Raw genomic sequence first — 22,960 nt, forward strand, 5'->3', positions numbered from 1 at the left:
CTTGGGTGTTTCTTAGAGAGGAGGCTGTCAGAGAGGCTGTGCTGGGAGAAGACAGGCATTGTCATGTTACCCTTATGGCAGAGAATGAGAAAGGGAGGACAGGTGTGGATTTCCAACAGAGTCATGAGGCAGTGCTAGGAGAGGTCTTCTTGGGTTGGTGAGTGGATGAGAAGTTGGGATGGTGTAACGGATGCTGTAAGGTTAGATGTGTGACACAAGGAGGAATACAAAATTGTTGGGGGAGGTCTAAGGAAAAGGGTCAGCCAGCTGTGCCAGTGGAATAGGGATGTTGGTTGGGGTTGAATATCGTTCCCTGTGTTGGGGAAGTGTGGAGAGAAGGCAAGGGTAGGAGAATTGCAAAAAGGCTGACACCTTCTTGTCTTCCTCAAGGGAGGCCAATGATGATCATCACTGAGTATATGGAGAATGGAGCGCTGGATACCTTCCTTCGGGTGAGAGACTCTGATCTGTAATAGGCTTCTGTACTGCTGGAACTTGCACTTGACCTGGATTTAGGACCCTAAGAGAAGACTAGAAATAAGATCCAGACATCCACTTACATTCTGCTCACTAACATTTCCAGCAGCTGAAGCTTGATGCCATCCAGTTTGCTCAGTGCCCAGAGTGCTGTCTTTGGTAGTTGAAGTGCAGATGCCTAATGATGACTCTGGAGATCACCACCAGTCCCTTAGTGAGAACCTGCTGGGTCCTTTGGGCTGCAGCATTGCCTTTTTGCTTGTTCACCAGGGCCCACTTCTGCAAGTTGATAAGGCCAGTAACTAGAAATGGAGCAGATAGATTGATGTCAGTTGACCAGGATCTTCTCTCACTTCTTCTTGCAGGAGAATGAGGAAAAATTTAGCCCTGTGCAGCTTGTGAGCATGCTGGAGGGAATAGCCTCTGGCATGACCTACCTTTCAGAACATAACTATGTGCACCGGGATCTGGCCGCTCGCAACATCCTGGTAACGCGCAGTCTTCAGTGCAAGGTGTCTGACTTTGGTCTCTCACGAATATTAGAGAATGATGCAGAGGGAACCTACGAAACCAAGGTAATGCAGAAGCAATCTCTCGGTCCTGTAAATGAACTGTAGTCTCAGGGGGATTGGGATTCTGCCAGATAAGAGTGGCAGAATTTCTTCACAATAGGAAGCACCAGGCTGGGGGAAGATATGGATAGAAAATCTCTGAGGAAAACCCATAGTAGAACTGCAAGTCATAGTGTGGATGATTCAGAAGGTGGTACTTTTCTGTCTGGACTGCATGTTGATTTTATTGGCTAAGAGACTGAGAGGGATGGTGGTTTCAAAATGAAAAGCAAAACAAGAGGTCTGATCTTTTGGGCTCAATTATCTAAATCTAGCTTTGAAGATAGCCCTGCTGTGATCAGGGATTTGGACTAGAGACATCTAAAGGTCCTGTTTAATGAAAGTTCCAGTGATTCTAATGTCTGGTGTCATTCAAACTAGGGCTGTGACTGGTGTCAGGCTTTTACTCCCACAACAGTGGTTTCGCCTAGCTTTCAACTGAACAGAGGGCTTAAACTCATCCACTTTCCAAGAATGTTTCTGTGCTTTTGAGAAATTTCCCCAGGGGTGGTTAAAGCGGGCCCAGTCTTTGAACCACTTCATAAGCTTCTTGCATGAAAGCACTGGAGAAATATAACCCAGTGATACATGCTGGATACACCATGTCTCTGCTCTTTCACAGGGTGGTAAGATTCCCATCCGATGGACAGCCCCAGAGGCCATTGCTCATCGGATTTTCACCTCAGCCAGTGATGTCTGGAGCTTTGGAATTGTCATGTGGGAGGTGCTGTCATTTGGTGACAAGCCATATGGGGACATGTCCAATCAAGAGGTAACAGACACTGAGCTCAAGTCCTGATTTAAAACAATAAACACAGCATGTAGGCCCAACTTTTGTAGATTTCCCTCAGCCTGCAGTTTTGACATTCCTTTGAACACATAACTCCTATGTCTCCCTCCCTGCTAAAAATCAGTGCAACCAAGCCAAGGCCAATAAGCGTTTGGGCCTCTGAACCATGTTCAGGTGTCAACAACAATAAGCCAAACTGAGGACTGGTTAAATCAGCCATGGCCTTTGGTCCTGGAGATGTTCTCTATTGGTTTCTTTCTCTCCTTCCTCTGGCTCTGGACTGTTATGTCTAGTCTCATTCTAGGTTCAGCACATCTGTGAGCCTAGCACATGCTATTGAAATTATTCCACATAGTCTGGTTCCCCTTTTCTCACCGGGCCTGTGCCAGGATCATTTCGTCTTCACTTCTCATGAACACATGCCCTGAATGGCAAATGGGAGCTGAGATAGCGAAGGATTGAAAGTACTTGCATATGCCACTTCACTTTTTGACATCCCTTAGGTGTCCTGATCCTTTGCTGTGTTGCTCAAACCCTACTTCATACACATGTAATCTGTGTCAACCCCTCCCTGACTGCACGCTGTGCAAAATGGTGAACTGCCTGCTCTGAGCCCCACAGAGGTCTCTGGCTCCTCTTTCACACTCTCTGCTCTTGACCAGATTTCTCTCTGTCCTCTGTGCAGGTGATGAAAAGCTTAGAGGATGGGTGCCGGCTCCCCCCACCTGTGGACTGCCCGTCTATCCTCTATGAGCTCATGAAGAGCTGCTGGTCACACGATCGGACGAGGAGGCCTCATTTTCAGGAAATCCGGGCTCAGCTGCAACATTTCATCTCAAGTCCCCAGCTCCTCCGGCCTGTTGCAGACTTTGATCCCAGGTAAGCAGGCTATCACTGGAGGAGGGGAGGTTAACCGGGAGATTTTCACCTCCCTGTCTCCAGCAGGAGGAGAGGTAGTGCTAGCAATGCAGGCTGGCAAGAGGAAGAAGACTGTAGTCATCTCTCTCTCATGGTGACAGAGGGCATAGCCATTGACCTGGGCAGTCTGACCTCACTGTGCAGAGAGCGGATAAGTTGGCCTAGGTGCTTGCCCTTTAGCTACTGTCTTATAGTGCTGGCCATTTAAGGTAGTTGCCTGGCTAATGAGGGTTTTATCTGCCTTTAGGGTAACGCTCCGGCTCCCCAGCTGCAGTGGCTCTGATGGGATCCCCTATCGATCCATCCCTGAGTGGCTGGAATCCATTCGCATGAAGCGCTACATCTCCAACTTTCGCACTGCCGGCCTGGACACCATGGAGTCTATTCTGGAGCTCACTGCTGAGTAAGGGCAGGCTAAGGTCCCACAAGGCACCCCAGGCTATGCTACAAATAGCTATGTCTGTCCCCGTGCTATCCGAACAGGCGTGCTTGGAAGGCTTCTCTCCATCCTTCTCTATATAGATAAATGGAAGTGAACAGGCTTCTTGCCCTAAAAGGGAAGAATCAGCCCAGAAGAACTGGGATCAGCCCAAACTGCTATACTAATTCGCTGACTCTCCGTGCTTCAAGCTCTTCAGGGGTCTGAGCCGCTCTGAACTCCCATCAGACACAAACAGCAAGGGGAGGCAATAGACGGCAGACAGTTCTCTAAACCTGAACCATCGCCCCACCCTTGTAGGACTTCATAAGGTCATTTTCTTGCCTTGAACTGCAGATGGGCTAGCGTTATTCTCCCCCGCCATCAGCCAGGTACTGTTCTGTCATAGACCAAAGTCCTTCTGGGCTCCTTAGAAGGACTCAGGTCAGATGCTTTACCAACACAGCTGTGTGCTGTTGTAGGGTCGGGGATGTATGGCCAGCTCCAAACAGGGCAGTTACATAAAACAAAGGAGCAGGCACAGTGCAGGGACAGATCTGCTGAAGGCTTGAGACATGTCCCATATCACAAGCTGACATAGACACAGTCCTGATTTAATGGGAGCACAGGCCTAGTCACGAGGTCAGAGCAGCCGATTGACTGGGTGGGCAGAGGTATCCAGGGAAGGGCAGGGACATCTAGAAGTTTCTTCCCTCTAGAGAAAAGGTAGGCATAGTAGGAGGCACTGAGGGAAAGGAAGCTTTCTGAACTGATGCTTGGTAACTATTTCTGCCCTTTCCCACATCCCAGTCCCCAGGGAACAAGAACAGCAATTCATTTTTTCCTTTCTTTTCCCATTTCCTTCAGGGACTTGAAACAGATGGGAGTGTCACTTCCGGGCCACCAGAAGAGGATCCTGTGTAGCATCCAAGGCTTTAAGGAGTGATCAGCCGTTGCTCTCTTAAGCTTGCTAAATGCCCATTCTTACCAGATATCACTTGGAATCATTCCTATGGCAATTGCTTCCAAATGAGTGACTGGGACAAGCAAAGTGAAACAACCTGAACTGAAAAGGCTCATGAGGCAACACCACCTGCTCTCATTTCTGTTTCCCCTTGCTTTAGCTCTACAGCAGCCATCAGTACGTTTCAGAGCACTGGTCTTAGAAACTGTTCTTAGCCCTGTCTTCTGTCGTCCATTCTGTGCAGCACTAAGTAATCCCTCTAGTCCACATACTGGTGTTTCAGACCCTCAGTACATCACATGGAAACACAAGGATACGTACAAAGCGAGTTGGAGGTGGTGGATAATGTTTTAAGATTGGAGATGAGGGTTCAGGTAGACTGGGACATTGAGGGAACATGCACAAGGACACAGACCTGTAGAGACTGGGCCCGTTCGCTCCTTGGCATTCATCCCTTCTCACTCAGCAGCCTTCTGTCTTCCTTATTTTACAATGGGAACAAACTATTCAGTCTTTCACAGGGCTGCTGGTAAGGGATATATTTTTTTAATTCAGCTATTCTTGCCTTAAACACCAACTCGTGGTGTACTTCTTTGGAGGAGAAGTTGGGAGTAGCAGCACACCCTGCTGTAACTTGTGTGATGACATAACCTCAGCACGTTGCTGTTTTGCACAAGCACACTTCAGCGGGGAGATTTACATCTCTCCGACCTGCTTAAAACTTGTGCCATGGACAGAAAACCCTTTAGATATACCCATTTTTCTCTGCCCCTTTTTAAAAGAGAGAATAGTTTTGTTTGGCTGGATAGGGTATTTTTAACAGAAAAATGTGTAGGTGGTCTGTCTTATTCCTTCTCTGTGGAGGAAATGTTATTATTTATCACAGCTCAAGACAATTATAGACTGTAAATAATATTTTGTAAATAAACCTGTGGCAGAGCAGGCTGTGTTGGAGTTCTTTGGCTTATTTCAAATATGATTGGGACCCTTATTTTAGCATATACTTTATAAGTTCCAGCAGGGTCCTTACGTCCATGTTTAGTTGTTTCAGCCAATGGTCTTTGTCCATTTAACTGCAGATTTAATGCGGAAATGCAGTTGCATTAGGATTAAAGGATACATATGGAGCTGGACACCTCAGACGTTTTTCTGTAAGCCCAGTTACAGCTGTATCCATCCATTATCCGAGTCTGTCTTTTTACAGCTCCTGTGTTTACCCCTAAACCATGAGAAGTGTTAGAAGCTACTGCTGTAGTTTGATGAAATGCATGTGAGCACTACTTCCTTCTGCTGCAGAATAGACTGTCCAGGGGGGGGAAAAAATATCTCACTCTGGTGTTCCTAAGTCTTTCTCACACCTGGGAAGAGCAGTCACCTCAAGATGTATTTTTCAGCGCTGGAGCTAAGTGTAGGTTGGTGAAGAAGGTGAGTGCTAGTCCTTCAGGGATCAGTTACTTGCTGTAGATAGCTATCAGTGTTTCCATAATTGTATAATGCTCCAAATTCTTAAGGCTACAAATTAACCCTCCTGCTCCAGGGAAGGTCTTGCTTAATCATAAATGGTGAGTTAAGAAGCAGAGATCTAAAGACCTGCAACCTAAAGCAAGAAGGCTGGTTTCCGTTCAACATAAGAAGCAGCAGAGTATACACAAGGGACTGTAGTATACACATATCTCAGCTACTCAAGTCACTGCAACTATAGTAAGGGATACAGAGACAAGATAAGCTCTTCCTATGAGTCTTGTTAGTCTATCAGTAAGTTCAGTATTAGTAATAGGTGTCTTTAACATGAAGTATAGATAATAAAGTTGCTACGTGGCAGATATCCAGGCTAGAAGATAAGTCCTGATGAGGCTGGCACAAGAGTGTGAGCTTGTGTCGTGCATATGTAAACTTTATCCTAACCTTGCAGATAGAAAATGGGGAGTGGTTGCTACATCAGATAGTTGTGCTGCCATTCAGAGGGACCTTAACAGACGGGTGAAGTGGGAAGAGAGGAGACTCCTGAAGTTGAACAAAGGGAAATGCAGAGACCTGCAACTGGTGAGGAACAGCCTTAGTGCACGCTGGGTGCTGACGGGCTGGAAAGCAGCTTTGCAGGAGAGGACTCATAGGTTGTAGTGAACAGCAAATTGCGCTTGAACCAGTAACATGCTGTTGTAGCAAAGGAGACCAACGGCGTCTGGGCTGCAGTAGCAAATGCATCACCAGTGGCTGGAGGGAGGCGATTCTTCCCCTTCATTCAGCATTGGTCAGACTTCTGGAGCATTGTGTCCAGTTTTGGGCTGCCCAGTACAAAGACGGGCACAGACTTACAGACAAGTCCAAGGAAAGGTCGCTGTGATTTTGAAAGGATCAGGGCATCTGACATAGGAGGAAAGGCTGAGAGAGCTGGGACTGTTGAGCCTCAAGATGAGAAGGTTTGTGTGGCTCTTATCATTGTGTATAAATACCTGATGGGAGGGAATGAAGAAGAGGGAGCCAGACTCTCCTCAGTGGCATCCAGCGAAAGGAGAAGCAGCAGTGGGAACACATCAAAATACAATACATTCCATTTGAAGGTAAGAAAAAACTTGCTGTGAGAGTTGTTAAGCACTGCAACAGGTTACCTAGGGAGGCTGTGGAGTTCTCATCCTTGGAGGTACTAAAAAACTGTCAGGGCACATATTCCTGAGCACCCTGCTGTGGTTGGCCCTGCTCTGAGCAGGGAGGTCCCTTCCACCTTCAACTGTGAGGAGCTGCTGACTGAGCTGGCCTGATAGAGAAGAGGCTGCTCAGTTCCATGTCCCCAGGTACAGCCAGTAGCAAGCCTAAGCATGTACTCCCAATAAGCACTCAGGCACATAAAATATACATATATATATATAAAATATGTGCATGTATATATATGCACACACACTGTACCTGACTGGCCCGAGGCAGAAAACACAGCAGTCATGCAAGCACAGCACAAACAGCCTGATCCTATTTCTTTCTCTGGCTCATCGGGATGAGCCTGTTGTACTATGGATCCCTCTGGGGTCCGAGATCAGCTATCCAGTAGCTGGGTTGACCATCTGGACCCTAAACTGGTGTCCTCAGTTGCTGGCGCCGGGATATGGGTCCTCGAGGCCTGCAGCCCCATTCAAGTGGTAGGCACTCCGACCCCTTGTGTGCATGCACTTACACAAACACACACACACGAGCCCTCCAGTAATTAGCTGTAGATGTTGGGCTGTAGATGTTGGCTCTACCCACCAGCCGGCCCCAGGATTGCCTGGTCTCCCAGTCACCTCACACACGGACATAAACTGTTCTCTGGTAGCTGCTCCAGGCTTACCAGTAGCTGACTTCCAGACCCAGAAGTAGCTGGTTTGGACCTCCTGGGAGCTGACTCTCAAGACTGGTCTCTCCATCATCCTGCCAGACGCCCAGCCATGCCAACTCATGGCTCTCAAGTCTCTTGCCCTACTCACTCACGAGCTACTCTGACTTGGATTTTGGATAGTGATTACGGATGGGCACATGCCCCCACACGATATGCCTGCTCTCAGCTGCTTCCAGTTGCTGGCACTTAGACCTCCACAGAACAAAATAAATAAATAAATAAATAAAGTTTAGTAAGAAGACAGGACTGCACTGCCGACACACCGGACACAGCCAGACAAGCGTACTGTGTATGTGCAGCCAGCCCCTACTGTTCCCTTTCCCCCCCAGTTTCCCCATGCTGCTTCCGCTCCTTGATCACTCCCTTTTCCTGCCTTTGATCCTGCCCCTACACATCCCATAGCAAGTGCTGTACAGTCCCCCACTGCTCTTCCCCTGCACCCCACGCCCCCCCAGAGGGACTAACCTCCCCTTCATCCGCAAGGTGATCCAGAAAGCCCTTCCCATTGACCCTGTTGGGCAGGTTTCATACCCAGACACCAGGGCTATGGTCCTCTGGTACCTCTGGGAGGAGCTGGGTCAGAGTGCTTCTCTCCCTCGTCATTGTTTCTCTTCTCTGTGCTCCTTGGTGTTTGTGGGCATGAGCTTTTAATCACATAACCTAGAAACAACCACTCAAAACAATGCCTACCAACCAGCAAGAACCCAGATAAGAAAAGGAAAGCAAATGTACAATTTGTTTATCCTTTGCTCATCCCACAGGAAACCTCAAAGCATTTACTGGATCAATTTGCAAAGAGTCATTACAGTCAAAGGAGTCAGCACTGGCAAGAGAACAAGAATAGGTTTCATGTCTTTGAAGTGTAGAAGCATCGATGCTTACCACAAATAGGAGTTTCACCTGCAGTGACCAAGACGATACCATGCTTAAAACCATAAACATCAAGTACAACCACGTTCTGAGTAGCAACAGTTAAGGCACAGCAAGTAAATTGGCCGCTTTATTCCAGCCTGACGCAAGCAGACTGTAATAACTTGCCCCCCAGTGACACCATCAAGCAGACTGACACCTCGCCGTACTGAAATGCAGCCTTCCACTGCTTCAAATGAGGGCTACTCTTCAGGCACAGAAAAGTAGGAAACCGAACAGTCTGAAAAGGAGAACAAGGGGTGGAAAGGCCGTTTTCAGACTCATCGTCTCTGGAGGCGAGGGGGAATAGCAACTACACATACATTCTCTGCTGCTGACGACAGCAAGTCTCGTGGGTAGTTGAACAAATGCAGCAGACACACGTTAATGGAAAAAAAACCCCACATTTTATTGAATGCAGACAGTGGTTGGACAGTGTAGTTATTCAAAAAGGTTTGTTCAGTTTGAGAGTTTCTAGTCCAGGAAGCGGGGCTCAGTGCAGTAACACTTAGAGCCAGACAGTACATCACAATTACACTGCAGCTTTCACTGACATCAGCGAAAGAATCCCTATGGGAACATAGGGAGACATTCCTCAGTCTGCTGAATCTTCATCCACGCTCTGAGATGCCTCCTCGCCATGCGCTGCCCGTTCTTACGACGGTTTTTATTTGTAAACAATGCATTCTTTGGACTGCTTTGCTACTCTGCTGCCCAGCCTGGCTGTCCAGAAACCACACTGGGAAACAATTAATTTGGGGGAGGGAAAAAGATTTTTGTTAAAAAAAAAAGTTTCCAAACTCGGGAACAGAGTAGGATTTCAAACATTGCCAGCTTAATCTGGCTAAGGGGAAAAAAAAAAAAAAAAAAAAAAAGCAACAAGACAGCCATTAATATCCATTGGAGACAGAAAAGCTATAGTAGGTTCGCTTTTTCCAGCGACGATAACAGGGATTCCCAATATGTTCTGCCTCCACACTCTAACCCAGAAGTGAGGGAGGGGGCGGGGGAAGACATCCTGATAATGAGGTGGCACAAGAAAAAAAATAAAATTGAAGACAGAAGTGGTGCCAAGATGGAGGCTTCCACCTTCTAAGGTCAAATCATCATTCTTGGCTCCGTGGAACAGAAAAATGCTCAGCCCTTCCCAGCACCTGCCACAAGGTTGTTCTTGCTACTTCCACCAGGCAGCGGTGGAAGTCTGGTCTTCCTCCTCCAGAGTCTTGGAGAGAACGGAGATTGCGCACTCACCTTCATCTGCGCACTCACCTTCATCATAGCCCCCAGCCTGGAACACACTGTGGCCAGGAAGCGGTGGACAGGAGAAGAGGTTCGTTCTTGGTGGGTGTGCAGAGTGAAGTCTAGGAGCGGTGAATCCTACATGAGCAAAGAACTGCTCTGGCATAGTCTCCATTGGTAGCAATGTGCCTTGTCAGGCAGAGGGATGGGACAATGGCGGGGAGGGGAAGAGTATTGAGTGCAGGGATCTCGAGGGTACGCCCACTCCAAGCTCCTCAGCGTGCCGTTTTGGCACGAACGGTGTGACATTTGATACACAGCACATGCCCATCCAGTGGAAAGCACCCATTCTCATCTGCTTCAATGGACAAGGGCTTCCCACAGTCCTAAACCAGGAAAGAAAAAAGGGAGGGAGCTCAATGACAGCCAACAGCAGGGTAAAACGCATTCAAGGATCTAAGAAATGCCCCACTGGATCAGGATAATGGTTCACAGCCCACTGCTCTGTCTCTAATGGTGCTTAATGGAAGATGCTATTTTGAGGGAAGAGCAAACCCCTTCTGTCATGCCAGCACGTTCCCCAGGTATACGCAGCTGCTGTACTAGGGACGTTAGGGACTACAACCCTGCATAGTCCTTGTTCATGGACCTGTGGTCTGTGAACATCTAATCTTTTTCTGAACCAGCTTCAAAAGTGCTCCAGATCAATTTGAAACAACCTTAGTGTTTGGTCAGGATAGACAACAAAGGTGCCCCATTGCCAGTGATGGGCATGGGAGAGATGGGAGCAGTGGGGCCACCAGGCTTACCTCACACTTGTAACATTTCATGTGGAAATTTTTCTCCAATGCCACCACACGCACTGTCTCATCCTTTCCAGGCTCTGGCATGATCGGCTCGCTACAAACTGAGCAGCGTGGAGCATACTTCCTGCCACACACAAAAACATGGAGGAGACCATGACCACCGTGATGACATTCAATGCAAGTTTCTCCCTGCCGTACAATAGTATTAGCAGCAGAGGAATAATAAATCACAAAGAAGTTTAGGTGGGAAGATGACCTCAATTGCTACAGGATACATTGCTGGCTCATTTTTAACTTCACGTCCAACAGATCACATGGGCAACCCAACCCCCAAAATTAAACAGGTGCGAGGAAACCTGCCTTCTTTTAGACACCACATGCACACGCTCTCCCCGTACCTGTGGTAGTCATCCACACAGTGAGGCTGGTTGGCCTGGTCCACAATAAAAGAGGTCCCCTCAAGAGGGGTATGGCACACCACGCAGGTGAAACACTGGGGATGGTATGAGTTACCAGTGGCCTTCAGCATCCGGTCTGTGATGGTCTGTTTGCAGACACTGCACTTTTCCAAGGTCCCCTGAGCCCAAAGGAAACAAGTAAGACACATTAACACAAGCCCCCCACCCCTTGGAGGCTACACCACAGACAGGCAAGATGGAAGGAGGAAGGGAACGCAAGGGAGAGCAACCACAGCAAGCTCAGCTCTCTCTACCAGCTTTCACCCCAGTGACTCACAGCATAGCAGTCCTCACAGAAGGGCTTCTCATCCACATTGTAGAACTGCTGCCCCTGCAGCTGCTTCTCACATTTGAAGCAGGTGAAGCATTCCACATGGAAGAGGCAGTCCAGGGCCCTCACAGCTGGCTGGGTTCGTGACAGGGGCTTCCGGCAGAAGCCACACAGCTCTGTCAACGGAGGAGAAAGAGATTAGGAGAGATGAAAACCCACCACAGTCTTAGTCCTACTGCTGTCCACTGAGGGAACACACCAGAAGTAGCAGCCTCTGCCGGGGGTGGATGCTCCATATCCTTCATGAGTTTCTGGGTCAACATCTCCAGCTCTTCTACCTCCTTCATGGTCAGACAGGAGTTTCCCCTAGGTGGATCTGCACTGGAACCTGTGGTTCTATGCTGCAGGAAGAGGAAACATTCAATCCCAAAGGACACACAGACAGACATACTCATTCCCACCCTGTCCCTAATAAACCTACTGCTCTCATCTTTACTTCTCGTCTCTGTCTCTCCCTAGGGAAACATCTGCCATCCACTGTGCTTGCTTCTCTCCACCTTTACATGAAGTCCTATTCCTGTCCACCACTGTCTCTAATTATCTCTCTCTTTCAGATGGATAACAGCTTCCCCTAGCCTGGGACAGACCCTCCCTCCTCATCCTCCAACTTTACTCCCAGTGATGCTGTGCCTGTCCAAAGACACTGGTCCTGCAGCTCTATCCCTTACCGTGTCTTTTGCAGCAGCAGGTTGTTCTGTGGGACGTGGCTTCTCCTGCACTTGGGGTCTTTCCCTCTGCTGGGCATAGGTGAAATTGGGAGGCTGTGGCCGAGAGGAGGGACCTGAAGGTGAAGGGGCTGTGAACTGAGTCTGAAGGGAGGTAGGATATCTTGTAGAGTTTGAGGGAGCCATGGGAACATTGGCACCTGATTTGGACCCAGACTTAGGAGAGCCTGCAACAGGGGGTGGGGTGAATTTAGGGGTAGGTTGAGCAGGAGGGAGAGAGGGGGGTGGAGGGACTGGTGCTGGAGGCTCCTTGCGTTGCTGTGGAGCTGCCCATGGGGTTGGAGAGGGGGTCAGATCCACTCCATGGGGCTTGAAAGGTAAGCTTCCGCTTGGCTTTGGAGTGAACTTGGAAGGAAAGGAATGAGGAGTATCTCTGGGTGCAGATGGTATTTCCACATGGGCTTTTGGGGCTGATGGTTTCTCCAGAGAACCTGTGGATGCTGGAGGTATCTGTAAAGGGAAGCAGCAAAGAGAAACAGGCAGTTATCAGCAAGGTGGAAGAGGAAATATGCTATCTATAGCAGTAAGTCAGCAGCTATCCCAAACCCACAATGCTAAGAGTTCCCACACTGTTATAAGCAGTCCTGATAAGTTTCAAGATCTATGCTTTCTGGTCCTTCACGTACACTTTCGTGCTATGGTTTATCCAGACTTTGTAATCTTCAGTAGCACCCTTCTCACTACCTCCGCTCAGCAAACCAGTCATCTCTCCTTCCACCTGCAACATTCTGGAGAGCTCACCCGTGATTTGAAGGGGTCATTCTTCTCCATGTCATCCAACATTACGGACAGTGAGTCAATCTCAAGATCAATGCTGCTCATCTTGCCACGTACCTATACCACCATCCATGAGGAAAGAGGGAGCAGAGCATGTTACAGGAACAGCCAGAGAACTGGGTGTATCCCCTTACAATAGCAGATTTTGATACTTTGGACTGTGGTGCAGATCTGCTCCTTGCTTTGAGTAGACAGCAAGTTGGTGAGGATGAACAGGACACAGTCTCCAAGGTCTACAAACCGTGGGAAAATGCACAGCCCAAAGAAGCTCAGACAGATTTAGGCAGGAAAAGATATCTGGAGGTCTCTAGTCCAACACCCTGCTCACCGCAGGGCCAACTCCCAAGCTAGACCAGGTTGCTCAGCGTCTTGTCCAGGTGCTTTCTGAACATCCCCAAGGACGCAGATTTCCCAGACTCTCTAGGCACCTGTGCCAGTGTTGAGCCACCCTTGCAGGGGAACAGGTTTTTCTTCTGTCCAACAGGAATTTCCCTTGCTGCAACTCGTGACCATTGTCTCTTGTTCTCTTCTTGTGCCCCAGTAAGAAGAATCTGTTTTCTCGCCAGCCCTGCTTTAGGCATTGCAGACTGCAGTTAGGTCCCTGCCTTGGCCTCCTCTTCTGCAGGCTGAACAAACCCAGCTCTCGCATCACATGCTCCAACCCCCAATGATCGCTATGAGCCTTTGCTGGATCGCATCTAGTTCAGTATGCCTCTGGGGTTAATATACTGGGGAGTTCCAGTCCAACTGGAAAGAGTCCTCCAAGATGCAGCCTCACTAGCACCGAAGAGAGGGGAACAATCACTGTTCTTGTCCTGCTGACCACACTCTCATGAATGCAGCCCAGCATGTGGTTGGCCTTTATTGCCACAAGGGTGCATTGCTGGCTCACATTCAACTCACTGTCCACCAGGAACCCCAGGTCCTTCATCTGCAGAGATGCAGCCCAGCCAAGTTGACCCTAACCTACGCTGGTCCATCGGGTGGTAGCATTTTCTGCTTTCCCAGATCTCAGGGCTTCCTGCTGCTGAGTTCAGAGACTGGTGAGAAACCATCCCAGCTCACAAGAGCATCACAAGAAACTCTACTTCCCTTGACCTCACTCACCTGTGGGGCAGGTACCTTGTTCACGGGCCCTTCATCAAACATCGGTGGAGGAGGGGGAGGAGGAGGAGAAGGAAAAACTTCTTCTGGGGCTGGTGGAAAAGGCTCTTCAAAGGGTGGTGGGGGTGGTGGAAAAGCACAGTTTGAGGAGAAACTTGCCTCCTCTCCAGGTGGGGGAGGAGGTGGCGGTGGCAGCTCTACGGGGAAGAACGAGAATAAAAGCAAGTTTGGATCATTTCTTACTTTTAGCCAGTACAAACTCCTGAAGGAGTCTTGAAGGTATTACAGCAAGTAGTTCCTTAGTACCCAGGGAACTCAAGCACCCATCAAGGACAAATAAACTCCACAGGCCAGCTTTTACCTGGTCCAAAGCTATTTGCCATCATGTAAGCTTTCCTCAGTAGCTACTGCAATTAGTCACTGGGGACAGTTCTTGTATAACTGGGAACCGTGACTTACTATGCCCTTTCCCACTCTTCCTCTCATTCTTTGGTCCCCAGCATATGCTTCTCTTGCCAGTAACTGGCTCAGATTGCTGAACAGAGGGCAGCATTAGAAGGAGTGCCAGCGGACAACCCAGGACCCTGAAGAGGCTGCATTGTTACTGGAAAATAAGCTTGCACCTCGCAGCTGGCAAGTAAGCACTACAAGAAACAAGCATGGGAAAAAAAAGGCAAGCTGGACCAACTACCCCTTATGCGTATGGGGAATCTTTGAAGCTGCTTGATATTTCTGGGAGAGGAAAACAACTTTCCTGTTAGAGGCTTAAATGTCCTCATGCTCGATACAGATTAGTACATGAGAAATCTCCCAGAACCCTTTTAAACAGGCTGAAAAGCACCAGAGTGCCCCAGTCTCCCAGAAGAAAACCCCATTGCTTCCACCTATTCACATTTGCCAAAGATATGGAACAGGCAAAAAGAGACATTTTCTACTACAACACAGTCAAATAAACGTGAATCCTCTTCCCTTCACCATGTATGGGAGAAGTTGTCCTCTTATCATCCAAGCAGCAAAGAACACTGAAGACACGGAGGCATAACTTCCACTTCCCTTCTTCTGGACACCCACCTCTCTTCCTAGCTAGCCCCGACCAGCAGGAGGGTGAAAGATCATGTTTTTCACTCCTGCTACACCATGTGCAAGTTTTAACAGCAGTAACCGAATTGTCTCATCTTTATACCCAGCTGTCGTCAACAGACTTCATAAAGACTTCTCATAAGGGAGATGATACTGCCCTTTCAGAAAATGAAAGCCAAAATCTTATTAGCCAGTGGAATGCATAAACTGCACTGGCATGCACCTCTTCCAAGCCTCCTCCTGCCACAGAAATTCTGCTTGGAGGGGCAGTAATACTAGGCTGGTATTTTTCCTTTGAAACTACAGCTTGGGAATCAAGTTTGTAGCCGCTTGCCTTTTGCTTTATTGAAATGATAAAGTATATTGCAGAAACAAAGCCCTGATCTGCTGTCACAACGTTTCACATGCACTAAAAGCCTGCTTTATGAATTATTCACACAAGCAAAAAAGTTCCCCACAAAGTTACTACACCGCATGTATAGAATGATCAATACTAAACATAGTATTCCTACAGCAATACTAACTTAGCCATCCTGTCATTTAAGACAAAGAAACCAATTGCTATGGCTTTTCGTTGTACTACTATTTGTTTGGCGAACGTCTAGGAAAGGGAGAGATTTTGAAGAGATGCATCAGAGAAGGATCAAATCAGACGCCCTTCTCTCATGTCTGAGTTCTGGTGGCTCATCTGTACTTCAGATGTTTTGCTGGCAGCCCTCACCCCATGGTGACACAGCAGCTTAAGCCAAATGGTTCTTTTGCTGATCCTTCTGTCAAGTCAATAAGCTTTATAAGGAAGGTGGAAGTGGAGAAAACAACGCCCAGTCCTCCACTGGCGCTGCAGGTTGTAAAATAATTTTTAACATCCATCTATCTACTTTTGTACTTCAGGTAACGTATTTGAGTCAGTTTAAGACACATCCCGAATTCACACAACTACAGCAGAAAGTCATAAAGCCTAACATGGGGCCTTGGATTACAGACACAAGATTCCAGCCAACGACATGAGAAAAAGGTCACCAGAGTCAACTGGTACAATTTTAAGAGACAGAAGCATCGACATGTCGAGGCCCTTGTGACTTGAGAATTGGAAAAAATGACTTAATAATTTGTCCCCTCTGAGGACAGGACCAGCCTTCCTGCCATCGGCTGCCCACTAACTCAGCACGCTAACCGAGGAAACCAGTGTTGCACAGTCTATGCTAGACAACTTAAAACACCAGTTGTCGTTATCTGAACACACATGTCCCGACTGAGGTGCACCCTGATAAGAGTCTTGGGGTAATATGCAGCACCAAGCATCAGCAAGAAGTCCCTAGGGACATTTACAGCAGCCCCGTGCTGATCAATTCCAACTAGGGAGCCACACAACCAGGTACCTGCTGCTTCTTAGAGGACACAAAACCAACCAACCAACAAAAAACGAAACAAAAAAAAAAAACCCATCCCACCACCACAGGAAACAGGAAAAAAAAATAAAAGAAAGAAAGACAGAAAAAGAAAATGACACTAAAACAAGAAGTCACTCTACACAGGAAAACACACCCAACCCAAACCACTAGCAGAAAGTATAAAACTCCACAAGCCATACAAACTTTAAGTCTCACTTCCTGTTTTTGATAGCTTCCACCATTTTTTCATGCAATTATTTCTCCCTCCCCCTCTTCAGCAGCAAAGATGGCAATTGCAGAGTCCACAAGGATCTCTACAGTCAGAGATGGCCAGCTTGAGCCATGATAAATCAAGGAGGAGGAGAATAGCATGATTCCTCACGATCAGGGTCAACTTCCCCGCAACATATTTGCTCTCAGACATGCTGGCCAGAAACTGACTGCAGTTACACAATCAGGCGCTCGGGGAATACTATGAAAAATCCATTACATTCCTCCAGCATCAGTGCAATGGAGGACTGCCTTCCTGGCTCCTTTCCTAACAGAGATACTATGGATTTTGAGATTCCTTTACAATCGCCTTATCTCATTCTGGAATCTGCCAGCTTCTACAGCAAGAGTATCCATCACTGCCAGCAGTTACACCCCTCTTCTCATGTTTAGCCCAGTTACAGACCTCACACCCTGAGAATTTAGAAATGCGTATTTGCATCTACCACGCCAGCCCTCACCTACCTTCTGCCAGCAGGGACATGGACGCTGGTGGAATCTCCCCCACCTTCCCTATCTGAGCACGCTGGGCGCCAGCTGCAGGAGGCGGGGGCAGTGATGACTCTGACGCACCCCCAGCCTTGAAGGGGTTCACCTTGGGTTTAGGGGCGACCACAGGTGCAAACTTCTTCTGTGGGTTGTAGAAGGAAGGGGTGGAAATGTTGATACTGACGGTGGATGTCATGCGGGTCCCTGGGGCACCCGGGGAGGCCATCTTCTCAGCGCCTGTCGTGAGAGAAGAGAGAAGAAACCTATATGAATTCAGCCTTGGGCCAGAGTGGAAATCAATAGAGAGGAACACGTGAAACAGAGGGATACAGGAATTTAAGCCTGGCCAGAGGGTGAGGTGCCAGAGCAGAGCACTTCCAGGATCAGCCCAGGAAAAAGGAGGAACCGAAACAGCAGACAGCTCGAACGAGCCATCACACTTCAGCATCTCAACTCGGCACGACACTGACTGCAAAGGGGTTATTGCAACAGAGAACACCAAGCCCTTTGCCGCACAAGAACCCTGCGCGCAGGCACGCTGGACAGGAACGGCAGCGGGCCACCGACACGAGAGCGCTCTCTGCCGAGGGCACCAAGCCCCACGCACCCTAAAGCCGGAGGGTGCCCCCAACACCTGCTCTCCCAGCACGGAATTGGCATTTCCTCTCCCCCTCCTACCCCACAGCGCCAGCCGGTCCCTCTCGACCTCAGCCTGTGACAGCCCCAGCCACGTCCCCCTTCACCCCACCCCTGGCACAACACCTCAGCCTGTGACAGCCCCAGCCACGTCCCCCTTCGCCCCCCGCCCCCTCCATCCTTTACCTCCAGACGCCGGCAGGCCGGGGGAGCGCAGGCAGCTGCGGCGCAACAACAGGGCGGGTGGGGAGCTCCCCGCTCTCACACCCCCGGGCAGAGCATCCCCGCCCCGCCCCGCTCTCCCGATCTCGCCTCCGCTTTTCTCTCCTTCCTGCTTCCCCCCCCCCCAACCTCCGCCTTCCCCGGCTCGATGGTGACCGGCGGCTCCCGCCTCACCGCCTGCGCCCGCTCCGCCCCCGCCGGGAAGCGATGGCTTCCCCGGCCGCCGCCACCCCGGTGCCTTGGGGCTGCAGCCGGGGCTTCCTCCCCTCTCCGTCCCCCGGGCGGTGCAGCCGCCGTCCTGCCCTGCGCAGGGCTGGGTGGTGCGGGGTGGGACGAGGGTAAGCACCCCGCTTAACCGTACAAACCCTCTCTCCCGTCCCTCCTTTCTACCCACCGGGCTCGGACAGGCAGAGGACAGCCCCCAACAGCAAGCGGGCTGTTTCAGGAGCCCCAGGTCTCAGGGCGGGAGCCACGCTTCTAGCATCACACCCCCCCCACACACACACACCCTCCGTCCTGCAAACCAGGCCAGGAATCTCATCCGTGCTAGAATTGGCCACGAAGCCAGATGCTTTGTTTCTAAAGCCTGGCGTGCCTATAGCCCTCCTAACACCCCAGCACAATAGCCCTTCCGCCAGCACGGGGGGGGGGGGGCCCTGTGCCAGCGCTGCAAGTTGGCACGTTCAAATCAGTGCCCCTCCACGCTGCCGGCCTCTCTCCCAGGGACAATAACAGCTGCTGGGGCAGACAGCCCTGGTGCCACAAACATCCGCCCACCCTTAATCCACCCACGGCTGCCAGTAAGACCTGCATGCCCCCTTCTAAGGGCTCCCACCATTCAGTGCAGTGTGGCAAGATACAGTAACCTGTAACAGCCTCTCCAGGTGACAAGCATGTGACAACACAGACTAATGTCAAGTCCATGCTGCTGCACTTTTTGATCCCTTTGTGCAGGGCTGGTCAGTCGCATGCCAGGCCACCCAGGGAAGTGGTGGAATCATCATCCCTGGAGGTATTTAAAAGATGGATAGCCATAGTGCTTAGCAACATGGTTTAGTGATGGGTTTTGTCAGTGTTAGGTCCATGGCTGGACTCCATGATCTGAAAGGTCCCTTCCAACCTAGGCAATTCTACAATTCTGTGCACCTTGATAAACTCTTCTGGCCTTTTCAAAAGGAGGAAGAGGCTGCAAGCAGTAAGCAGCAGCCAAAAAGCTGTGCTGAGCATCTCCCACATGATCCAGAATGGGAAAGGGACAAGGCAGAAGAGTAATTAGCAAGGTCTGTCCGCAGTCTCTCGGACCTGTAGAGGTCAACAAGCTTGGAAGTCGGAAGGGACCGATCAGCTCCCTCCAGTCTGCAGCCTCTCCGCGAGCTACAGAAGATATTAAAAAGACCTCTAGCTTTTCTTTAGAGACTTCTCCTTGTGCTCCACTGCTTCACTACGGTGTAACGAACCATGTGGTGGTAGTTCTACCAGAACCTGACAGCGCTATGAGCAGAACACCACCGTGACAACGTTACTTCTGATCATGATCCACAGTGGGGTTAGTAAACACAGAGACAGTCTCAGGACATCGCACGCTTCACAAAAAAGCGCTGGCTTTGCTACCAGCAGCTGCCACCTCCCTTAACCCAGAGTGGCCCATTTCCCAGTACACTATGTCGCACTGAAGGCCCTTTCTGCTCAGAGCTGTCTCCATCCAGCAGCTGCCCCTGCTCATCCTCACTTCTGTTTATTGGTCCACCTCCACACAGACCAAACAGGCTGAGAAAGGCTGGCCTTGCGCAGAGTCGTCACCCCCCCAGCCCTGCAGCGTTGCCAGCAGCATCTAAGCCTCACCAGAAACACACAGTTTATGTGTGTCCTGTGGCGCTAACCGTTTGTTAAAGCTCTTGGAGAGGGAGTGTCACACCAGCAGACCTAATCTTAATTCCTTCACGTCCTCACATTTTCCCTGAGGGGAGATTTTTCTGCCTGCTGTAACAGCATTTAAGATGACTCAAACGGAGCTATGAGGAAAGATGTCCCCAAAGGATGCAGTCAGGATACTTAGTTGCCTCACTGTTTCTCTCTAACAGGGAGCAAGGAGAAGTAGGAGGACAGAACCAAGGGACACCTCCCTCAGCAGCAGGGTCACCTCCAAGAAGGTCCCATGGTGGGTCTGACACCTGTTACGCCCTCAGACAGCTTTCAGTTCTTTGACCACAAGGCAGCACTTTCAAAAGCTCAGCTCCTTTCCTGGGGTAACGAAAGGAGGAGGAACCTAAGGAGAAGGAGAGCTGAGTGTTATTTTTCACCTCTGTTGGGAGAAACCAGTTTGACTCCAGCCACATTGGGAGCCCCAGTAAAAGCCAGCCCTGCACTGCAGTCTGACACACCGCATCCGTACTTCCCCTATTTGCCAGCTTCCTCCCAACTGAGAGGGGGCAGAAGCAGAACTATACCTAAACATATAAAGCGAAGAGATTAAACAGGTTTAGGAGTCACGCTTACTTTCATCCTCTCACACAAACCCAATTCCAGAAAGTTCTCCCAGCCCGGCCCAAAGTTATGAAGCTTCGAAGAGAGCAAAGTCCTATCAGCTATACGATCTGCAACGACCGGGGCTGGGGGAGGGGGGGGACATTCAGAGCTACAAACTTCTCCCACATATGCTGGGCTTCGCCTCTGCGGGGGAGGGGGAGAGAAAAACTGCAAAAAGCTATGCAAACATATTTAAAACGTTCGGAAGTTCTACGACTCTGCCAGACTCGCGCCTTCACTTTCTCAGGGCGCTCCCAGCGAGACAAGAAGCTCATAAATTAAACAAATTTCACGCACAAAGAGCCCCACATTCCTCTCGCTCAAGCACATCTGGAAAAAAGGCTCCATAGGTGTCCGGCTCATCCGTCCGCACACAAAAGAGAGCCTGTCCCGAGGAAAACCGGGCAACACCCCCTCCCCTCTTCCCCACCGCTGGAGCGACACGGGAGCGTTTAGCTGCCTCCATTTCACCGGCAGGGAAGAAAAATCCCCACATCCAGACACGCACACACGAGCCAACCTCTCTTCTGCGGAAGGGCCAAACCCCCCTCCCACCCCCCCCCAAAAAAAAAAACCACCACAAAACAAACCAAAAAACATAGGAGCCACGACCGTAAATCAATCCCAAAGAGACCGAGAGAGTTTGCAGGAGGCGAGCAGCCCTCCCCGGCAGCAAGCCCGCACTCCCCGACCCGCTCAGCGCCGGCCCCGGGGCTTGCCGGACAAAAGCTGCTTTTTTTTTTTTTTTTTTTTTTTTTTTTTTTTCCCCTAAACCAAGAGAAGAGACTCACCTTTGGAGAGGGGGAAATGCCGCCCCCGAGGCTGGGGTTTTGGGGGTGGGGGGGGGGATGGCGGGGCTGAGCTCCTCTACCCCCGGCACAGCCGCCTGCCTGCCTCGGCCCGCCGGGAAAGGCAGCAGCAGATGAAAGGTGGTGGTGGCGGTGTGTGTGGGGGGAGCTGCTGAGTCCCGAACGCTTCCTACCAACTCGCGGAGGAAAAAAAAGAAAAAAAAAAAAAAAAGGCAAGAGGAAAAAAAAAAAAAAAGCCTCGCCCAGGCAAAGTTGTTTGACCATAAAAGGAGAGAGGCTGCGCGAACAGCTGAGCTCACTCGCTGGGGAATGTGGCAATGAGGTAAGGGGAGGGAATGGAGGAGGAGGCGGAGGGGGGGTGTGTGGAAAAGGCAGGCACCGCCGGGGGACGGGGCTCGGATCGTGTCGTGTCTGAGCCCCCTCCGTCTTTACGGAGGTGGGAGGGTTAATTTCTCTGCCTGCCAGGGATCGCGAAGAAGAAATGGGGTTTTTTTTTTTTGGGGGGGTTCTCCCTCGCCCAGCGCCCACCCCGGGCCGGCCCGGCTGCCCCCGGTCCTCACCGAGCCCGGCTCCTGCCGCCTTTCCCAGCTCCAGAGCTGCCCCCCCCCCCCCCCCCCCCCCGTCCTGACTCCGCTTCCAGTGTGTGAGCTGGGATTGAGGAAGATGTTCCGCAGCTCTGGTGAGTCAGGGTCCCTTCTGGCCTCTCGCTTCCACGAACCAGCTGCGAGAGCATCTGACTCACGCTCCCCCCCCCCACGTCTTCCAGAAATTAAAGCAAACGTCAGATGACTCCACCGCGCAGAAAAGCGACTTGTTCTCCTTGTGCTGGCTGCAAGGCAAACACTAAGCTGTTTCATATCAAACACTAGCCACTTGAATGGCTTTGTTGGGTTGCCTGTGCTGCACATCGGTTTTTATGTTTATCCCGGTGCTGGCTGGGGGTTCAGTCCCGCTCCAGAACAGGGACAGCCTGACCCAACACAACAGAACATACAGTTTTCAACCCTCGTCTTTTCTTCTTCACCTTGCTCCTAAGCCTCTTTGGGAGAAGGGATACCAATAAAGACAGAATTCCTGTGCTTTGTGCAGTCATTGCACTTTGCCTTTGGAATTTGGCCTTAATATTGGGGTTAATACCCCTACTGTTAGAAATTTCCTGGAGAATTACTGTATTGTGTAATGCTCAGGAGATCTGGGGCTTGTCTGCTCCTGAGACTTACCTATTGACAAAGGTACCTTTCAGTACTGGTAATTTACTCACAGGTGGGTGAGTAAGCCACAAGCCACAACAGTTAGACTCCCAGCGTGCACTAATGCAAAATGTTCCCATTAGAGAGCTATGCAAAGAGGTTCATCAAGGCTCAAGAAATCCAATGTAAACAAATCTTTAATCTTACGAGCAAAGTTTGTGCAAAGAGTTAACATCTTTTATTTAAGTAGTTGATCCAGTTGGCAAAATTGGGCCCTCATTTTTTACATACCATATGAAAATGTCACCCATAGCAATGGGTAGAACTGAGCATCTCGCTCCTTACATAGATGCAACTGTTGAACTATTGATCTATAGCTGTGAATTATTTAGGGATATACAGCTCTTGTATGGATGCGAAATAATCCCAAAGTTACTGCCACTTTTGTAGGCA

General features: G+C 49.9%; 2 protein-coding genes across 5 annotated transcripts in view; one reads left to right on the forward strand and one right to left on the reverse strand.

The window, feature by feature from the left end:
* Nucleotides 1-6,836, forward strand: part of EPHA1 (EPH receptor A1) — a 39,568-nt gene extending 32,732 nt beyond the window's left edge. Inside the window, exons 13-18 of the mRNA XM_054183756.1 lie at nt 391-452; nt 843-1,052; nt 1,711-1,860; nt 2,564-2,757; nt 3,044-3,199; nt 4,082-6,836. Coding sequence (XP_054039731.1) covers nt 391-452; nt 843-1,052; nt 1,711-1,860; nt 2,564-2,757; nt 3,044-3,199; nt 4,082-4,160 — 851 coding nt within the window. The 3' untranslated portion in view covers nt 4,161-6,836. The remainder of the gene's footprint in view (nt 1-390; nt 453-842; nt 1,053-1,710; nt 1,861-2,563; nt 2,758-3,043; nt 3,200-4,081) is intronic.
* Nucleotides 6,837-8,842: 2,006 nt separating this feature from the next.
* Nucleotides 8,843-21,482, reverse strand: ZYX (zyxin). Of its 4 annotated transcripts, none has more exons than XM_054224784.1 (10): nt 21,300-21,482; nt 17,101-17,361; nt 13,898-14,091; nt 12,755-12,847; nt 11,957-12,463; nt 11,488-11,629; nt 11,235-11,404; nt 10,898-11,076; nt 10,503-10,623; nt 8,843-10,079 (listed from the first exon to the last, which is right to left on the reverse strand). In XM_054224784.1, the coding sequence occupies exons 2-10, from the start codon at nt 17,348-17,350 to the stop codon at nt 9,969-9,971; spliced, it is 1,767 nt and encodes a 588-aa protein (XP_054080759.1). In that variant the 5' UTR covers nt 17,351-17,361; nt 21,300-21,482; the 3' UTR covers nt 8,843-9,968. The 4 variants fall into 4 exon arrangements, with proteins under 4 accessions (XP_054080759.1, XP_054080761.1, XP_054080764.1 ...); XM_054224786.1 differs by lacking the exon at nt 21,300-21,482 and adding an exon at nt 17,947-18,066; XM_054224789.1 differs by lacking the exon at nt 21,300-21,482 and adding an exon at nt 17,732-17,749.
* Between the last annotated feature and the right edge of the window lie 1,478 nt (nt 21,483-22,960).

Source organism: Rissa tridactyla, chromosome 1 (assembly GCF_028500815.1).
Source record: "Rissa tridactyla isolate bRisTri1 chromosome 1, bRisTri1.patW.cur.20221130, whole genome shotgun sequence".
Taxonomy (NCBI): domain Eukaryota; kingdom Metazoa; phylum Chordata; class Aves; order Charadriiformes; family Laridae; genus Rissa; species Rissa tridactyla.

Bases quoted from the DNA above. Each gene is read 5' to 3' on its own strand.
- ZYX (XM_054224784.1), bottom strand. From the start codon at position 17,350: ATGGCCTCCCCGGGTGCCCCAGGGACCCGCATGACATCCACCGTCAGT. The intron at 14,092-17,100 runs GTAGGTGAGGGC...TCTTCCCCGTAG, and splicing joins CATGTCCCTGCTGGCAGAAG to AGCTGCCACCGCCACCTCCT. The intron at 11,077-11,234 runs GTGAGTCACTGG...CTTTGGGCTCAG, and splicing joins TCTGTGAGGACTGCTATGCT to GGGACCTTGGAAAAGTGCAG.